General features: G+C 38.7%; 3 protein-coding genes and 1 long non-coding RNA gene across 7 annotated transcripts in view; 1 reads left to right on the top strand and 3 right to left on the bottom strand.

The window, feature by feature from the left end:
• Positions 1-691, bottom strand: part of LOC107689100 (uncharacterized) — a 3,944-nt gene extending 3,253 nt beyond the window's left edge. Inside the window, exon 1 of the mRNA XM_016487006.1 lies at positions 328-691. Coding sequence (XP_016342492.1) covers positions 328-517 — 190 coding nt within the window. The 5' untranslated portion in view covers positions 518-691. The remainder of the gene's footprint in view (positions 1-327) is intronic.
• Positions 692-1,614: 923 nt separating this feature from the next.
• LOC107689064 (uncharacterized) lies at positions 1,615-16,329 on the bottom strand. Of its 3 annotated transcripts, none has more exons than XM_016486953.1 (12): positions 15,959-16,329; positions 14,071-14,582; positions 13,404-13,784; positions 10,744-10,914; positions 9,820-10,044; positions 8,790-9,698; positions 7,765-7,992; positions 6,212-7,597; positions 3,611-5,386; positions 2,378-3,373; positions 1,989-2,067; positions 1,615-1,875 (listed from the first exon to the last, which is right to left on the bottom strand). In XM_016486953.1, the coding sequence occupies exons 1-12, from the start codon at positions 16,146-16,148 to the stop codon at positions 1,868-1,870; spliced, it is 6,861 nt and encodes a 2,286-aa protein (XP_016342439.1). In that variant the 5' UTR covers positions 16,149-16,329; the 3' UTR covers positions 1,615-1,867. The 3 variants fall into 3 exon arrangements, with proteins under 3 accessions (XP_016342439.1, XP_016342440.1, XP_016342441.1); XM_016486954.1 differs by having other exon boundaries at positions 7,765-7,989; XM_016486955.1 differs by lacking the exon at positions 8,790-9,698 and having other exon boundaries at positions 7,765-7,989.
• The window catches only part of LOC107689066 (uncharacterized), a 23,780-nt gene continuing 8,965 nt past the window's right edge, over positions 5,066-19,880 (top strand). The window contains exons 1-2 of the long non-coding RNA XR_001634299.1: positions 5,066-5,077; positions 12,436-12,448. This is a non-coding gene — a long non-coding RNA (uncharacterized LOC107689066). The remainder of the gene's footprint in view (positions 5,078-12,435; positions 12,449-19,880) is intronic.
• The window catches only part of LOC107689065 (zinc finger protein 16), a 4,589-nt gene continuing 2,069 nt past the window's right edge, over positions 17,361-19,880 (bottom strand). Inside the window, exons 2-3 of one of the 2 annotated variants that reach the window (XM_016486957.1) lie at positions 18,763-18,902; positions 17,361-18,729 (exon numbers count right to left, since the gene is read on the bottom strand). In XM_016486957.1, the coding sequence (XP_016342443.1) occupies positions 18,088-18,729; positions 18,763-18,902 (782 nt within the window). In that variant the 3' untranslated portion in view covers positions 17,361-18,087. Of the gene's footprint in view, positions 18,903-19,880 lie in introns of both variants that reach the window. The other variant, XM_016486956.1, reaches the window with a different exon arrangement.

The raw sequence follows: 19,880 nt of genomic DNA, 5'->3' as shown, positions 1-19,880 counted from the left end.
ATAGGGAGTTAGATATGTGGGGGCGTGTTAGAACAAGCCGTTTTAGGAGGGCGTGGCAGAGTCTTATTCTTTATCAAAGTTATCTCTTTGGTGTTGAGACTTTAGTCTTTGCAACTTCAGGGATCTTATCTATGCACAATCAGCTTGTAACACTCCAAAGAGAAAGGAAAACTTGAAATCGCATCATATGACCCCTTTAAAAAAAAAAATTCTGATGAAAAAAATATCTGTAATTCCAGATCAAAATGTTATGCCTTATTCTAAACATGATATAACAGAAACATTTACCCTGATATTTTATAGAGTTGAATAATTTAATCGTTTTACCAGCATTTGCTTGTTCACTGAAACACCCAGAGTCTCGCAACATTTCTTTCAGTCGCTTGTTTTCGCTCTTGATTCGCTCCGTTTCCTCCTCATACTCCCGAACCGTTCTACCGACGGTGAAGATGATCTCCTTCACAGCAGCCATCAAGCGCTCGGTCATGAAAGTGTTCAGACGATCCAGTTTAGTCATTTTACTACTTTATTTCAGGTCTCTGTATTTAAACAATAAATACAGACAATACAGGTACCGATAACAGCACAGAGACGAGAGCGTGAAAGTTCCCCCTTTAAAATCAAACCCCCAGCACATCAGGTTGCTGTGCTAACTGAAGTGACTCTAGCACCCTTCGCAGGACAGGAGGAGTTACAGCTTTTGCTGCAAAGCCTTCACACTCATGCACAGCACTTGTAATGATAAACAGAGAATCTAATAAACATACTTTTATGAGATGTCATAGTGGCTCACAATGAGACTGGAGCCTCTTGGTACCTGGAATAAAAACAAAACAAAATCTGAAACAAGAAAAGCAGTTCTCTGTGGGGCAGTCTTCCAGTTTAATCGCAATTCATAGATAAATAAAACACACTAGTACCTCAGCAGTGTAAAATTTATATTTAAATAATTTTGCCTTTCAAGTGAAAGTATGGATTCTGAGAAAAAGGTCAAATTATCTAGCAATACAAATGCATACTTGAGTGAAAGTAAAAATGTTACCACATTTAAATGTACTTAAATATTTAAAAGTTAAAAAAAAAAAAGTTTGGACAAATGAAATCATGACAGAGATTTAGTCATTAAGTCACAAACTCCATAAACCTGTTTTATTACCCAGATGTTTTACTGAAATCAATATCTTGAAACTTGTTACCAGCAATTAAAACGTCACATTTAGTTGCTGATTTTATAGTTGTTTATACAAAATAATCAAAAGTGACAGCAAAGACATTTATGATTGTACATTTTTGTGTATATTTTTTATATTTTATATAGATTTCAAATAAATGCTGTTGTTTGTTTTTTATATTTTCTATTCATAAAAGAATCTTCAAAAAAGTATCATGATTTACACAAACATTAGGCAGCACAACTGTTTTCAACATTGATATGAAACGTTTCTTGAGCACCAAATCAGCAAATTAGAATAATTTCTGAAGGATCATGTGACTCTGAAGACTGGAGTAATGGCTGTTATGTCTAGTGTCTCAGCTTTGGAATGAGTAACTGAAAACTGCCTTAAGTCACATATCAGATACCAAAAAAGACCAATATACCCTTAAATTCCTCTAACTTTTTTATTCTCAATCTGGAGTTATTTATTAAACATATGCTATGATCTGTACAATACAGCAGGCTGAAATTAATCATTCCGTAAAAGTATTGAAACCATTAGATTGAGACAACATTGTAAAACATATTTAAAAAAACAAATAAATATGTTTTGAAAAAACATAACACTAAGATGTAAACAATAACTTCTCGCAATCCGTGTCATAGTCTTTGACTTTGCTGTCCTGCTTCTTCAAAGTGGAACTCTCTCACCTATGTGTCTGAAACAAAAGCATCTTCAGTCAAAAAAAGTTACAAGCTTTAATGGACGGATAAGAATACTTATTGTGTCTTTTGATGCTTTTTAGGGTTGCATGACCAGCAGTAACTTTACCTTGCTTTGTGGCTGAAACTTTTCCCCCTGTGTCATCTGTAACAGCATTTGGTAAATCCTCAGGACTCTTTGTTGATGGCTGTCAATAAAACAAGAATGTCAATTCCATTCTCTTATAAGAACAAATCATTTCTCTACAATATGATGTCATCATCCATGATCAGTGACTACAAATGAAAGGAGAAAACACCACCACTGTTCATCTTTTGTTCATTGAAAATACTGGCTGTATACTGGATACTGGAACAGTTCTGCTCATGTTAACATAACCCGTATTACTCATAAAAAAACAACTATATAGAGGTTCAAAGTATCTTTTAATGTAAAGAATCTACTAATAGAGAGTGAAGAACAAAGTTCAGAATGTGTCATTTAACAATTGTATTTACCTGATTATGGACACGTGAGCACCACTTCCTCCTCTTCATCCCTGTTCCATAAGTTTGGGCTTTCACGCTACTCTTGTGTGTGTCATTAGACACAGTTTGGGCATTTTGAGGTGGACTGAAATCATCACATGGATTTCTGAGAACATCATATTCTGGGTGAGGAGGACTGATGGAGCTGGTATCTGATGTTGGTGTCATTGCCCTTTCTTGATCAACATCGCACTTTGGGAGACTTACTCCTTCATTCTTACAGTCTGTTGATTCTTGACCAGTGCTTGGATTGGGAGAATTACCCGACTTCAATTCGTAACCTACTTCATTTTCAGGAGAACGTCTGAATTGTAAAAAGGCACCCTCTGCCTGTCTATTGTTTCTAACCTTCTCATTTGGACTTGAGATGTCTGGTTGCTCTACAATGCAGCTGAGGTCTGGAAGGGAAGAACTTCCTTGTTCATTTTCAAAATCTGTTTCATAGACGGTATTTAGGCAATGAAAACCTGATGGTTCTATATTGGCATCAATCTCTTCTGGACTAGAGGGGGAAATAAGTGTAGGACCTGGAGGAATGGGCCCAGCATCAGGAAGCATTTCACCACAGCTAGCCTCAGCACTTTGAGTTGATTTGCCCTTGCACTGCTCTAAATGTGAAGCAAAAGACTTCTTGTTAAATAACCCTAAACAGTAGATGCAATAAACACTATCATCAAATGAGCACTGCGATGCAAACTTCCCAAATGGGTTTAAATCTTGTTTACTACTTTGAACCACATTTGTGTTGTGTAGAACATTTCCCCTAGTTTGTAGATGGTTCAAAAGTTGTTTCCTTTCTTGTGAGCTATTGTCAAAGGTAAGAGCTTTTGCCACCTCTGGTTCATTAGGATGAACTGACTGAAGATGATCCATCATTCTATAATGTGGCTGCTTGCAGTAAAAGCAGTGATGTATCTTGAATATGCTGGAGTTGTCATCAGTGGAATTGGTTTGGCATCCAGGACCCTGTTTTTGCAAAGGAGGAACAATAACAAATAATTAATGCATCCACATTTTAAAAGAGCATAATAAATTCAATAATCAAATAATATAATAATTCTAAATTCTTTGTATGGTCAGTTTTTGCATATTAGCACTAAAAGATCGGCACGTTTCATTATATGTATAATACTACAGCAGAATTCTATCAAAGGTAAGCACTAAAAGCTTGCATCGCAAAAAAAAAAAAAAAAACAAATTAACCTGAGAATGAGAACTTGGACAACTTTTCTTTGACTCCTCTTTCAGACGGCTAATCTGGTAGACTCTTTTTCTCTTTTGCTTGCTTGTCACTGATATGCTTGAGTCATGTTGAACTTCAACAGCACAATCAATGCCATTCTCATCAGTGATCTTCTCAGGGTCTTCTTGAAGATCACACTCTTGGAATTTAAGGTAAGACATGTGTCCTACGGCTCTGGATTTGATTTCTTGAATAGAAGGAACTGACTTTAATTCTAGATCAGCTGTTGGCTGATTCCCACTCCTGCCAGCATCTGGATTTTCAATACTTTCAGGCTGCTGACACTGGGTTTGTTCAACATTATAGCTATTAGGATCTGGAGTATGGTGACTTTCAGGTTCTAGATGCACATCAGAGCTGCCTGAGACCATGAAGATGTTCCTTTCTACATCTGAATCTTGGGTTTGCTCTGTCTCATTAGTGCCCAAATACGTATCATCAAACACAGCTAGCTTAAGAGTACACTTTGAATCTGCATTGCATTCTGAAGAAGAGTTTAAGGGGGCAGGACTTGAAGGAACCTTTGGTTTTGAAGAGAGCTGAAGGCTGTCACAACACCCAGTATCACAAGAAGAATAACCATCAGGTTCTAAATCACAAGACACCTCTGGATCTGAAGAAAATGGTTGGTTCACAAGTCGGAGATGATCTGATTGTTTTATAAGGGACTGCTGAAGAACATTGCAACCAGTGTTTGAAAAAGGAAGGGTTGGAACTGTAGATTCTACGACTCGTATTGTTTGACAGGAATCTAGTATGGGAGGTTCAAGTATCTCCGCATCAGGGTTCCGTGATGTACTAAATGAAGATTCCAAATAAGGAGGATTTATTGCAGAACATTGGCAAGAATCTAGACCAGATGGCTTTAATAATTGTGCATCAAGATCAATTTGAGCTATGCTGCCGTCAATGTTAGAAACAGTTGGCCCCTTCACTTCTGGATAATAGGTTTTTGGAGCAGCACTCTGGCAAGAGTCAAGATTAGGAGGGCTTGAGGATTTTGGATCACAAACCTTCTGTGCTGGGCTGTCACTAGTGCATAGAATTTGGGAATGATCTGACACTAAAGTATGGTTCTCCTTCTCCTCACATATCCTAGTTTCTGGTATAGGGCGATCACGTAAATCTGAGAGATTTGACACAGGAGCATTAGCTGGCTCTAAAGGTCTGGAGATGCTGATAGTGTCTGGAGCAAGATTTCCCAATTCTGCATCAAACATTTCCTGAGTTTTGCTGGATGCAGCTGGATTCATGTTATGCTTACATATAAGAGCATGCTCCCGAAATTTGTTCCATCCAAAAGACTCATGGCAAAAAATGCAGTGAACAATATCTTCATCACAATCGATTCGAGAATCTCTAGGTTGGTTGAAGTTCTTTTTAATAGCAAAACTGCTCAATAACTGTTTCCTTTCTTTACAGTCTGTGTCAAGATTTAAAGCTTTTACCACTTCAGGTTCTTTTGCGTGATCACACTTTAGGTGCAGTTCTATCTTTCTACATGCCTTCTCACAAAACTGACAATATAGTGCTTGCTTTACTTTTTTTTGTTCTCCACTGCTCACTGCAGTCTTGCATCTACCATCAGAGGTTTGATGGGATGTGAATAAAGGCATTTCGAATCCTTCAGAACTTTTCACAAGTAACTCACAAGTTTTCACATTTTGTACAGGTGGTTCAATTGTCCCTGAGATTTCAAAGTTGTCAGTTGAATAATCCAGAACAGATTCTGACATCTGACATTAAGAAAATTCAAAAGAAAACAGTATAAATATAAATTGAGATTTCTCTGTTCATGTATTCACATATCTCTTTACATTTCCACAGATCGATTAAAGGGGTCATATGACGTTGCTAAAAATAACATTATTTGGTGTAATGCAATGTGTTTATGCGGTTTAAGGTTCAAAAAACTTTTTTTTTTCCGAATATTGTACATTATTGATGCTCCTCTATGCCCCGCCTTTCTGAAAAGCGTCGATTTTTACAAAGCTCATCATTCTGAAAAGCGAGGTGTGCTGTGATTGGCCAGCTATCCAGTGCGTTGTGATTGGCCGAATACCTCAAGCGTGTGACGGAAATGTTATGCCCCTTACCATACTGTGATGCCGTGTCCCGGCACGACGAGACAAAACCAATAAAACCCATTCTGCTCAAAACTCGCGTTTGAATCGTCAGTGGCAAGTTCTTTAAATATTAAAACGTACTTACAGGCTGTGAGTCAGAAGCGCCAGACTGTCCTTGCAAAGTTGGAAAGTTCTTTCTTTGCGTATACATTTTGGCGGTGTTATGCAAATCTTCCCACACAGTGACGTAGACATGTGGGGGCATGTTTAAACAAGGCGTTTTAGGAGGGCGTGGATGAGTCTTAACTTTTATAAAGAATATCTCTTTGGGTTTGAGACTTTAGTCTTTGCAACTTTAGGGATCTTATCTATGCACGAACAGCTTGTAACACTCCAAAGAGAAAGGAATACTTGAAAATGCATCATATGACCCCTTTAAGATTAGATTTACTTTTGAGTCCGTATTGTACTTTTCGATCTGCTACTATTGCATACCTGGTTGTTCGGACCCAGTTTCTTATTTTTTCTCTCACCGCCATTGACAATCTCCATGTCTAGCAGTTTCTTGTCAGCATGAACTTCCGACAGAGATTCTTGACCAGCAAATACCATATCAGATGTTTGACATGATATTCTCTCCTTTGAACTCATGGGCCTGTCCTCTGTTTGTCTGATGGCAGTAAAGGCCATCTGGTCTCTGAGTGGGTCGTTTGAGATACTCTGATCATCAGTAAGTTGTGAGGCACCATCAATAGATTTGGTGGGTTCAGTTGCATCTGGAGCTGGAAAGTTGGAGTTGCTGGAGGGACTTTTGCCAGGTTTGCTCCCCACATCTAATTGTTCATTTTGAATGCTAGGAACAGAGGCTGTTTTCTTTTTATCTAAACCTTTGGAGGGACTCAACACATCTTCATCAACATTGTCTTCAACATCTGAGAGGACAACACAAACTAATTTTGAGTCAATGTTCTTCTGAATGGTGCCAGAACTAGTTTCCTTGAACAAAGATTCTAAAACGCTACTCTGTGGCATGACTGTTAATTTCATAGCAGAAATGTTCTTCCAATCACACTTCCAATCACACTTCGTTCTTCCACATTCAGACAGAGCATTTTCAGCAGCAGTTCTTGCATTTGACTGCTCTACTTCGTCATCTATTACTATAAGTGATACCTGGTTTCTGGCTGTTTTTTCTGAAACACCAGGAAAATTTGAGTTGCGGTCATCTTTTTGTTGACTCTCCGCGTTTTTTCCCTCAGAGGATTCAAAGGCCAGTGGCCCCCCAATGTTGTCAAGCTCTACTTCCGAATCACGCTGTGGAGATCCAGCCTCCACAAAGACTACTTCTGTCTCAGGATTACCAGTGAGGCATATTTCAGGATTGTTCTGGATGCCATGACTAGAGAATTCCAATGGCAATGTGCAAAGATTGGAATCCACAATTTTATCTTCCACAGCATCCACCATTTCATCATCAACCAATATTGAGTATGAGGTTTGTTTGTGATCAAAGCCACTACTTTTTTCAGAGCAACCTGATTTCAAGTCAGCTACCCGAGGCACTGAGCTCCAATACTTGTATTCAGTCATAATTGGTTGTAGAACAATCCTGGGCTGCAAATTGAAGTGGCTCATGATGTCACTGACCAGTTCGGGTTTGGTTCTTTGATTACTCTTGTAAGAGGTGGTAGGCTGCTCAATAGCTCTCTGAGGTAAAAGGCCGGGGCTGCCAGTATAGTACTCTGGTACAGTGGTCTCAATACTGCTTGCGAGAGCTCCAGACACTGCATGGGTTGCACTGCTGCTCAGATGTGCAGATCTGTCCTTATTCACCGTCTCTTCATACTCAGACTCTTCAGACTCACTTTTGTCCCCCGAAGGCTGCATTGGGGGAAAGCGACAATCAACCATTCTTATAATGACTTAAACAACTGTCTTTAGGGTTAACAAAACCTAGGATTAATTGCACAAACAATTCTTTTTTCCTGAGGATATGAAACTGGATGAAACTAATAGTCAAAATAATCAATCACATAGTCTTTTCCTACCTCCTGATTATGGATTTTCGGGAGCTGGCCCCTTTTCAGGTCACCATAAAAATGCCGCTTGCGCTGCCGATAGGCGTAAGGTTTCTCACCACAATGAATCTGCATATGCATCAATAGCCGCATTTCCCAAGCAAAAACTTTGCCACAAAATGGGCAGGGTAGTGGCCCTTGACCTCGGTTTCTGCTTTTTTGTAATGACTCTTTTTTTGGGGATGCTTGAGGCGTCTGCTGAAGGGGAATGAAAATATTATTTGAATGCATATTTATGCATGAGATAATCTATAAAATGAGGACCTTTAACAAAAATGATTTTAAGATTAAGATTTTAGGTGTTAAATACAATAACTTGCAATGTATCATCAAGCTAAATTGATATAGTACAAGTTGGAACATAATAGTGCTTTCAGAAAGGCATTACTAGCCTTGCAGGTTCCTATATTAGAATTTACAATATCAATATACAAAAACACATTCTTCAACGAACAAAAGTAAACAAACATGCAATAAAGTTATACGATTTTTGTTTAAAAACTAGCTGTATTATCTAATAAATTTGGTATCAGTTATTATAAAGTTATCCTTTACACTTCCAACATGCAAAACAAACGGCACCCATTTTGTAGACTAACCCACGTCATGTGGTCATTTTTGCTATTATTCCAAGTTTTTTGTTTTCCAAGTTTATTGCCATTTCCTTGTTTTCTATGCCTCTCATTGGTTTCTGACTGGTTTGTCCTCGTATCAAGTGTTCGTTCATGATGGCCACGCATGTGAATCCTTAGCCAATTCTTACGGGCTTAGACATTACCACAAATTGTGCAGACACAGGAACCACGTTTTTCCTGAATTTTCTTAATGATAATAATAATTTTCTTAATTCTGGTTCCACTGATTTCTAAAGATTTTAAAGATCTTATCATTAAAACAAATCAAGCTTATCATGCTTATCTGTTTTCGTGATTTAAAACTATGAAATATGAAGGTATATTCAGATCAATCTTTAGGTTTTTGTAAAGAACACATACTTTATTTGGGTTGTGATTACTTGTTGACATCTTATCATCAAGCCTCTCTTTTTCCTCCGATCTCCTTTTTTCTTGTTCCTCAAGCTTCGTTTCCATTAGAGCTTGCTCTCTTCTCATTTTCTTTTCATCCTGCAACCTACGTCCTACATGTTTCCTTGAGTGCTTCTTTAGCCTCTTCTCCAGAACAAACTCTTTGCCACATGTTTTGCATGGAAACATCCTCTTCAGATTTTTAGTGCTTAATGTTCCACGGTCAGAGCCTGAGGTGTCCTTTGATTGCTCAGAAGTGCTCTCTGACTCGTCCGTGCTCGTTTTAGGAAGATCTGCACTTTGTTGTCCCACATCGGTGCCCATTTTAAGAAGATCTGCACTTTGTTGTGCCTCATCTATGCCCGTTTTAGGAAGATCTGCACTTTGTCCCTCATCTGTGCCCATTTTAAGAAGATCTGCACTTTGTTGTGCCTCATCTATGCCCGTTTTAGGAAGATCTGCACTTTGTCCCTCATCTGTGCCCATTTTAAGAAGATCTGCACTTTGTTGTGCCTCATCTATGCTCGTTTTAGGAAGATCTGCACTTTGTCCCTCATCTGTGCCTGTTTTAAGAAGATCTGCACTTTGTTGTCCCTCGTCTGTGCCCATTTTAAGAAGATCTGCACTTTGTTCAGCCTCATCTGTGCCCGTTTTCAAAAGATCTTCACTTTGTTCAGCCTCATCTGTGCTCATTATAGGAAGATCTGCACTTTGTTCAGCCTCATTATTTGTGATTGTGGGCACATCAACAACCAGGATGAACTCATCACTTGTTTGACGAGGTTTAGCCTTGACACTTCTTGATTCTTCAGTTTCCCGGTTCTTCAGTCTTGGCTTCTTAGAGACTTCCCGCGTCTTAGTTGTGCACTTACGAAATCGCTTATCGATCAATAAAAAAGGAATATGGATTATTATAAAGAAATAAAAGTTAAAAAATGATCAGTGTCTCAGCAAGTATACATTAACATCTGCATATTCAATTACAAATCTGAAAACTAACCTTGGTGAAAGGCTGTTGTGATCTTGTACGGCCACTGCCAAACACGTTAAAGTAATCACTCATGTTCTTTACTTCCTGGTGTTGAGTGCGAATGTGCGGCCCCAGCCATCCTTCACGAGTAAACACTTTATCACAATGCGGGCAGGCATATGTTTTCTTTAGCTCCTTCAAATTCTGTACTTCTGTAGTTTTAGGCACTGCCACCATTGTTTCTTCTTTAGTCAGCTATGAGGAACACAAATATCCAAACGTAATAAGAAGCACATTAATGGAAATAATTAGGGATGCACCAATACCGGTATCGGGCCCGATACTCTGTATACAAATTTGGGACCAAAAATTATTCAGACCGAGTCTGGGAAAAAACATTGAAGTGGAGGTTTGCATGAACCTGGATGACAGCACGCCCAGGAGACTACAGGCTGTCATTGAGGCTAAGGGTTGCCCAACTAAGTATTGATAGTTGTGTAAATACTGTCATACAGCTGTCTGAATAATTTTTGGTTGATTGTAATCTATTACATACCTTTCTATCAAAGTTATCTAACATTATCAAGCTGAATTTGTTCTGACACAGTTTAACTCTGAGTTCTTGTCATATTTTATTACCATTTTCTAAACTATAGCGAATAAACTGTGATAATGTGAGAAATGTTGAAGGTGTCTGAATACATTTTGGTTTGACTGTATCTATTTGATAAATGAAGATAACCAACTAACAATATACATACTCTTTTGGTTTGTGTACCCAATATTTAAAAAAATTTACAAATGCAATAAAAATACTGGTATCGGTACTCTGAATCGGCAAGTACCAAAAATAAAAGTATCTGTATCGGGCGAGTACTGGAAAAAGTGGTATCGGTGCATCCCTAGAAATAATCATACATCCAGATCACATTTATGCATTGTGTGAGCAGGTACCTCAGTCTTGATTGGCCGAGTTTTGCGTAATAAAGCCCTTTTGGACTTATGGGACTTTGTGTGGACACGCAACCGACTTGCATAAAAGAAGACTTTGTCACAGTCTGGACAATGGAGCTCACGTTTGTCAGCAACTTTGGCCTCCTTCTCCACATCATTTTTTCTTTGCCTCTGAAAGAAATGCAAGTCCATTTGACAATGAGAAAAGCATGGAAAGACATATGCAATGAGCTCCAAATGTACACCCTGGATATGAAAGTGAATGAATAATGTCTGTATTTTTTAACAGAAGTCATTCCAGGTAAACAGCATATTTAAATATTTACTCTAACAGTGAACTTGAAAGTTGAAACATTCATTGCACTGATACTGTAGGACAATGAGTGGCATTTCAAATCTACAGTACATTTCCCAAGATGTCATGGCATTACAAACATTTGAAGTAAACCACCAGCAGAAAAGACTAAAATTCATGAATTCATTTCAAACTAATTTTATTAAAACAACTGCATTATAATTGCATTGTATATATACACAAATGTTTTCCATTAAAAAAAATCCAAAAGGTTGTGATTTTCTCATTTGTATATACATATATAAACATTGTGTCCAAATTGTTTACATATTTACAAAGTTCCATTGGATGGTTCTTCTGGTATCATAACCTTCTTTATTTCACCTTCTCCCTCTACAATGCTTTCTTCTGGCTCAAAATGCTCTAATTTAAGCGGAGTTGTGTCCAAAGTGTTGATCAGCATACTGACTGGTCGGCTGTACCTTTTTGCCTCTAAATAGGCATGTCGATGGTTTATTCTAAGATGGGACCATAAATTAGAGGTGTTCTTCTGAGAAGCCTTGCTGGACCCCTGGCTAACTCTGGCTGAACATGCATGGCAAAAGACTTCACCATATGCATCTTTTGAAAAGTAGTCCCAAACTTTGCTAAAACAGCGGTTTGAAACAAATGCCACCTGTGAAGCAAGAAGAAAAACATATGTATAAGCTTTGTGTTTTTTTCTTTAGTGATACTTATTTGCATTAAAGATACTATAAAACATTATAAAACACTGAATGCATTCAGATAATTGTAGGTATGGCTTTGACTTAAATGCAGTGGTGAAAGCAGACCTACAAAATGAACTTCAACTAATCAAAACAGTTACTAATAGCTGACTTAATGCGAACAACAAGAACGTAACAGTCAAACAATCCAACATTTTCTTCTCCTCACTGGTGATACTGGTCTTGTAATTATTTAAATGCAGGGTTTTCAACCATGGGTCCCAGAAAACATTTAAACAACTATTTTCTAACAAATGACCTTTTAAGAATTGCATAATGTAACAATGTTACATGATATAAAAAAAAATAAGTTACTGTAACATGTTATCATAAAAATCTAGCTTTTTTATACTAGAGGTACTTGGGTTGGCTGGGGATCTCTGGGTCCATAAAGGCTGAAACCCCCTCATTTAAAATCGCATGGATTGGTCAATTAAAAACAAACACCAGCTAAATAAACTGCCATATATATTCCATTTGTCAAATCTACTGCTCAATCTACAAATCTACCTGGTAATTTCTATAGACTGCAAACACAGGATAGCCTGTACTGACAATTCCATTTCAGTTAAATAATAATAAAGAAAAAGAAAATCCCTCAGCCATAGACTACTAGCAATTAAGTAGTAGCAGTTGATAAAATGTTATGATTATAATACATTATCTTTGTTCTTCAATTCAGCTTTATGTAAACGTTTGATCTACTCAACTAGCTAGTTACATAAAACACATTATCTGACAAAAAATGATAACAGATTACCTAGCTATAGCTGATATTTCCAGAGTTTTATTATGCTCAAATGCTTCATTCACCTATTTTTTATTTATTTTTTTTTACTGGTGGTGCAACCCCACAACAAACAGAAGTTTGTTTGAATGAACAGTATGTGTTCCAAGCCACATATCAACTCTTGTTTTCATAGCTGTCATTTTTGGCCTCAGACTCACCGTTGAAACAGCATCCGCTTCAGTAGTTGCTTTCTTGTTCTCTTCGTAGATTGGCTGTAGCTGTATGAGTGTGTTTAGTTCATCCTAAGATACATGCTTACTATCTTAGGATTCACTGAACTACTATGGAGAGGTCATTATTCATGCACTTTGGTGGTAAGACCAATGAATCGGCCAGTATTTGCGTATTTTGAGATTACAACCATCAGCCAATAACCATGCAGTGTTTATCTCTTTTCTTTTATTTGTTTTAGTGTATTTTGAGTAAATGTGTTTTCATATCATTTCAGAAAGTTTATGTACATTTGCTATAATTGAATATCAGCCACCCTACTTTCTAGATATCAGCATCAGCAGTTGAAAAACCCATATTGGTCAACCACTACTTCAAAATGTGCATCTTGCAATATCTTTCTTTGCTTGTGAGTTTTATTTTGACTCTTATTGCATCAAATAACATTATGTGTTGACACATATCACACCAAATATTCAGAATAGTGGTTTATTTATATAGCTTTTTCAATGACCGTTTCATTTGCTCCCCCTACTATCTGTTTACATCCTTAAGAGGGATTATGTGTGAAGGAAAGAAAATCTCGATGTATGCATATCTACACACACTACTTATGACACTAGAAAATGTGCAGTACCTTGGGTAACTTCCTCTTCACATCCACTATCTCCCGAGTTCCTGACTGTGCTTGGGTGGGTAGGTTGGTAAGAGCTGTGACCGTGTGGGTCTTCATGTGCATGGCTAACTGACAGGGCCGAGCGAACATCCGATGAGGGCAATGAGGGCACTGACACGGTGTTGGTTCTGTCACAATCTGGTTTACAACTCTTTTTTTGTTGCGCTGATTCCGCACAGGGGTGGTAATTCTCTTTTCTGGTTCTTTATCACTGCTGGTGTGGTCACTCTCAGGCTCTTCTTCTTGGCCTGGTGCAGTAGTTTCTAGTTGTTCAGATGATGCACTACTCCTGTTCGTCTGCTCAGAGCCATCTGACAGATCATCCACAATTTCTCTTGATAGCTGCATGCGAGAGAATAACACAAGCATTTATAATATTATTTGTTAAAAACATTCTCATTTTCCATTTATAAAAGTTCATTATGAGTTTAATCTATCATTTTAATACTTAAAACAACAAATTTCAAAGTGAATCAGTATATTAAATGTGAAAAAATGAAGTGTGGGGTTTGATTTTTAATACCAGAATGCTTCTGAATAACATTCACCACAATAAGATGTGTATTAAAAAGTAAAAATGGGTCAATTTTAATGTCTTATTGACTTTAATAACCGTGCTGATGTTTACCTGAGAGAGCCTGTGCAGTTTCCTCTTTTTCTTATTATCACCATAGAAGCACGCCTTGCGCCGGCGGTATGCATAAGGCCTCTCGGTGGAATGAATCCGCATATGAATGATCAGCCTCTGTTCCCTTCCAAAGACTTTACCACAGTCTGGACAGGCAAAGGACATCCTCTGCCTTCTGTTCCGTCCTCTCCAGCGCCGGACCCTGGTGGGACCTGAAGTTAGATCAAAGTCCAGAGGGGCCATGTAACTTTGGGCAGAGTCCCAGGTCATACTGTCTGTCAGGCCATAGGCAATACCAGCACCTGTCCCGGCATTGTCAGATCCCTGATCAATGCTTTGAGGTAATGTGGTGACGCTGCTTTCAGGTCTAATGCACAGTGGGAGATCAGTCGTCTCTGGTTTGATTTCAAGAGCTTCTAATTCCTGTCCAAATCCAAAGTTGACAGCACACTCATCTTGCCGGGATGGATTGGCCTCGTCCATTGTGGAAAGCGTAACAGGTTCTGATGGGCCTGAGAATTTCAAGAAACCAAAGTGTGACAATTTGATAAAGTGTGTTTTGTGTGATTTCTGTTTCCAACCTATGAATCTAAGTAGCTGTAGGCAGGGCCGTGCACAGGGGGGTGGCCCGGTGGCTAGAGCCACTGCCCCTCTGCCCTCACTGGCTGAGGTGCCCCTCTCGAACCCCACTGAACGTGATTGGCCCCCCTGGTGCCCTCCCAGCACCATTGGGCTAGAGTAATGTCAATCTGACAATGCCTAATTGCCATTGTCAATCACTGCCTCATTCGCTGCCCATTGCCGCCTGTAAATTTGATAATGCTAAACAGCACTGGATCAGAGTGCTTTGGCAATGTAAAGCCTTTTTACCATGCCAATAAAGCTACTGGAACCTGAATCTGTCAATCGCTGACAGCGATGTGGAGTTTAGGAATATTAACCTGGTCGCACTGAGTCAATATTTATTCTGATTACTTTCATGTAACTGATCAAGTAATTATATGTAGCCTACCTAGTATGAGTAACAAAATGCGTTCCCTGTGTCCAGATTTGACCGCAATAATGATGCAAAAACTGACACTTCAAATCAACCTTTAAACGTCAACTTTTACAAAAAGTAGTATTTAATAGTCTAAACACTGTATATATCCTCTAAATACTGTATATATCCAAATACATAATCTAATGCAAGTAAGTAATTATGTTTGAAAACAATGTTCCCAGCAACTAGGAGATACACAGCCCTGTTTATAGGGCTATACATAAATGTAGTGGTTACTCCATAGTGAATAATTTAGAATAAATATTTAGTAAACATTTAGTACAGAAACATCCCATTAACATACAAAATGTTAAAGACAAAAATATGATTGAATATACATACATATACATATATACGACTGAGCAATAACTGCCCCACCCCCAGTGATTTCGGCACCTGCCCCTCAAAATGTCTGTGCAGGGCCCTGGCAGTAAGTAACATGTGCTGATTTAAACCAAAAGGAAATGGAAGTTAATGGCCTTCTGTCTCGTATAGTGCGCTTATGCGACTGGAAATGTTTCTTCCTTTGGACTCTAGAGGGGGCATGTTTTGGAGCGAAAACATCAAGTGGACAATTGACAGATCAATGTTTACTTCAGCCTATTGCAGTTGCAAGTATAGTTCTTATAACAAACATTTATAACTTCCGTTATAAGGAAGAGCAAAGTCTGAATGCACGAGGATGATCTCACCAAAACAAGGTCCACGGCCGTGCATAGGATATAGAACACAAAACTATGCAGCAACCAAATAAATGTTTAAAAAAAAACTCACTTCAAGTCGTGCTATCTGTCCTGCACAGTATTCTGCATTAAAAACTACATTAAACTCGATCTGTCATGCTACCTGGCCAGTCCGCTCGATTTGCCCCCTCTATCCACCGTAGCCTCCGTCTCAGAACCTCGTTTTCTTTCCGTGCCCGGATCGTCTCTTCTTCATACTCCAGCACCGTATCGCCGACCATCTCCATTATCTGCTCCACCGCCGCCATCAGACGCTCGTTCAGCGCGCGATGCAGCAGCTGCAGTTTGGTCATTTTGTATGTTTTTTGTCTCTGCAATTCAGCAGCAAAGACAAACCTCTGAAAGAGCTAGCTATCCCCGTTGCATGAACAGTTTGCCTTTCTCCTCCAAATTTGGAAAGCAGCTGGTAACATCTGACTGCCACCTACTGCACAGGAGAAGTACTACCGTTCAGCTAGAGAGCGTAAGCCACGATGCTAACTATAGGTGGGAGGAGAGCAAACTTGGTCGAAAGGAAGTCCAAACAAAATGGTAGGAAAAGTAGTTGTTCTTTTATGTACAAGAATAAACAGGGTTTTCAAGTATTTAAGTAATGAGAAAAGTTAAATTTAAACAAGTCGCTTTTGAGAGGCGATAAGGTACAACAACAGTACTCTTCTAGAGAGGTTTTTTAACATTATGCATTGTTCTTTTACATATCACAAAAAAACTTTAGTGTTTTGTTTTAAAGTAGTTTAGATTACTGAGTTAGCTGCAGCGGTGCAAAACTCCACAGATTAACTTTACAATGAATAATATAGCAGACAAGTTTCATATTCTTTTGAGAATATTCTTTACAAATATGCACAGCTCCTGCTAAAATGAGTAAGGTATAGAATTGAAAGTCTTGCGGGGATCCATCATCACAGGACCCAAGACAACGTTTCCGGTTGTCACTCCTAATGACGGACCTACAAAAATGTGCCATCATGATAACCACCAAAAATAATGTAGTAACTGGAATTATCTTTACTAATTTAAAACTGTGGTAACTTAGTATTATTTATTGGAGTCATTTAAAAAAAATATTCTGAAAGCTTCTTATGCTGTTTGAAAAACATTAATTGAATACAGGTTTACACTAGTAACAATTACTATAGATTATGGTTAATTGTTTTACATTAAATTTACATTAGTGGACCATTTGCATAAATTAGTTGTGAAAAGATAGAACCCCACTAAACCTGGGAGAAATCTGGGGTCTACTACACAGGGACAGAAAAACGAGACCATTAAAGTGTGAAAGATGAATTGAATAAACTACCAATAGAATACCAATATAAAAACATCACTTACAAAGAAAGAATGCTAAATGCACTATTGGTGACAGATAAATAGCTAGAAGATTATAGAATGTTTATGACACGATAATTATGGCATAATTATCATACTGTTAGTAACAGAATCAATATAAATGCATTTAACACAGTGGTAGTAACTGGTGATTCAGTGCTTTTGGGTAAACAATATCTAAATAACAAGGTTGTAAAATATTTTTAATATAAGGCAAAACTGAGCATCCCTAGGTATGCATATTACACACGTACACAGACATACAGTAACTTCACAATGGCCACAAAAACATTTTCCTCGGATACATACATTTACTGATGTCAGATTAAATTGAATCTAGTTTATTCAGGTGTTTGTTGTTACATACGACAAAGTTTCTCATTTTACAGTCATAAGACACATCTTCTCAACTTACATGATTTTCTTCAATTTTGCAGTTTAAGTAAATTTTCCCATTCAGTCTACCACATTGATTCATATCCTAATATACTGCTTTTAGATTTTCTCTGTAATTCCTACAGTCACCAAAAACCTGGAATTTTCTAATTGTAATGTGTAGTCCTGGAAATATACTGGAATTAATAAAATAAGTAATGAAAGTCATTCCTTCCTATATTGAATATACATTTTTTATAGTTCCACACTGCCTAAAAATATTTCATTGGCTAGATAATGCTCTCTGTGGAGTATTTATTATAAGAAAAAAAAAAAGTCATAGAAATATGGTCAAACAGCATATCGGCCTTCTGTATTTTCTGTAACATGGAAGCTTCTAATATACGTGATAAAACAATAAATATCCCATTATATGTAATGAAAATCGAGTTTCAGCTCTCTATCACAATAACAGGTTCTTTCTTGAGGTGTGCCTGCAGCGATCTGGCAACAACGACGCACTGGTCACTCGGCAGGCAGCTGTTGATCTTCTAGTGCGTGCGACGCTGGTTCTTCATTGAAACTCCGGCACGTGCGCTCATGTCTCCTCATGTTCCCGCTCTGGCTGAAGGTCTTTGAGCACCAGTTGCAGCGGTAAGGCCGTTCTCCGGTGTGTGTGCGCATATGCATCCGAAGGTAGTCAAACTTAGAGAAATTTCTGCCACACCAGTGACAGATGAAGGATCTTTCATGCAATTTCTTGTGCAGTTGCAGCTTTGCCAAGTCCTTTAACAGCCTTCCACATTTGTTACACTTATATGGCCCTTCATGATCGTGATCTTTTGTAAATGCTCTTCTAGGTTTGGTGTATCGTGAGCGATGGTGCTCCTTTCGCTGCTGTCTCCTCGACATGGTTGAAGTGTCACTGGCTGTTCTCATCTGGTCTTGACATTGACCGGCATGGGCAGGGGTGGTAGTAACCGAAGATGTTATTGTGATGATGGTGTCCTTGGGCTCAATCTTGACCCTTGGTGTTGCCGCAGTGGGCACATTCCTGTTCCACATCTCATCTGTACTCGAGCTGTCGAACTGAGGGAAGAGTCGTTGTTCACCTGCAGATGAGACATCTTTTTGATGCACTAGCTCTCTATCCTCTGCCTCCGTCTTACAGATTGAAATGACATCTAGTATGTGTGGCTTCAGGTCACTAGGTGAATCTTCACTCTGGGCACCGCCCTCCGTTTGCTGATCTTCTGGGTCTTCTGACTCAGCTGGGGACCCATATCCACATGCTGGTAACTCTGTGGGTGAGACTTCATCAGGAGGGACATAGTGGACTCCTGTATGGTGAAAGCATGAAAACGGCATTCACTTACTTATTATAATTATTAATAGCCGTATTGGTCATTTTATTCATAGAATGCATACAAACGCAATTATGACAGTTTTAACCACATAAGAATGTACAGTGTGACCTTTTAGTGCGTGCAACAAATTATTTGTAATGGCTGAATGTTTATCTCATTGAAACCTGTTTGACAGTAGGTGCGTTCGACTTGAAGCACGGCTACAGACGGCGGTCAACGAGAGTAGCCGCTTGCAGTCGGGGGCGGAGTTGAAAACAGACACGTCAAGCCGGACACTTTCTGCTCCCGTTAGTGACACTCGCGCGGTGTTTGCAAACTTTATCACAGATGAAGTGAATTAAATGCAATATTTGTCAAATACACAGATGTTTCAGAAACGTTTTCATGAGCAACAGAAACACTTTTTATATACTGCTTAATACAGCGCCATCTGTTCAAGAATAAAGTTCAACATAATCATATACTATTTAAATACTAATAAAGTGGGGGTATATATGCTTTTATCAGTGTTGTATGATAAACGTGGCTCAATACAACAGTGCGACTACAGTAAAAAAAAAAGCGTTTACCGTTCTAAAAACACAGATTTGTGGCCATTATTGGAATTGAAAAGGTTAGAATAAACCCGAAACACACGTGATCGTTGTCATGCGGTGAATCTGGCCAATCGTGAAACAGCTGTGTCGTCATCAGCGCTCCTGCAGTCGCTCTGGAGAAACTGCGGTGGCTGAGTCAGCTGGCTGCTCTCGAAATGCTCTCGCGGCACTTTGATGCAACACGTGACAGTCATGTGGTGTCGGCACCGTCTCAAGTCGGACAAAATTTCTAACCGGCATGCACTGCTTCAAGTCAGATTGCGATCGGCCTGCGCAGTGCTGCATGAAGTCGAACGCACCTATAGACTTTTGGTGTCATAGAGTTAAAGGGTTAGTTCACCCAAAAATGAAAATC

This window comes from Sinocyclocheilus anshuiensis, unplaced genomic scaffold (genome assembly GCF_001515605.1).
Source record: "Sinocyclocheilus anshuiensis isolate Anshui unplaced genomic scaffold, SAMN03320099.WGS_v1.1 scaffold653, whole genome shotgun sequence".
NCBI classification, from domain to species: Eukaryota; Metazoa; Chordata; class Actinopteri; order Cypriniformes; family Cyprinidae; genus Sinocyclocheilus; species Sinocyclocheilus anshuiensis.
The sequence above is the reverse complement of the archived record's forward strand: the minus strand, read 5'-3'. Positions and strand labels throughout refer to the sequence as shown.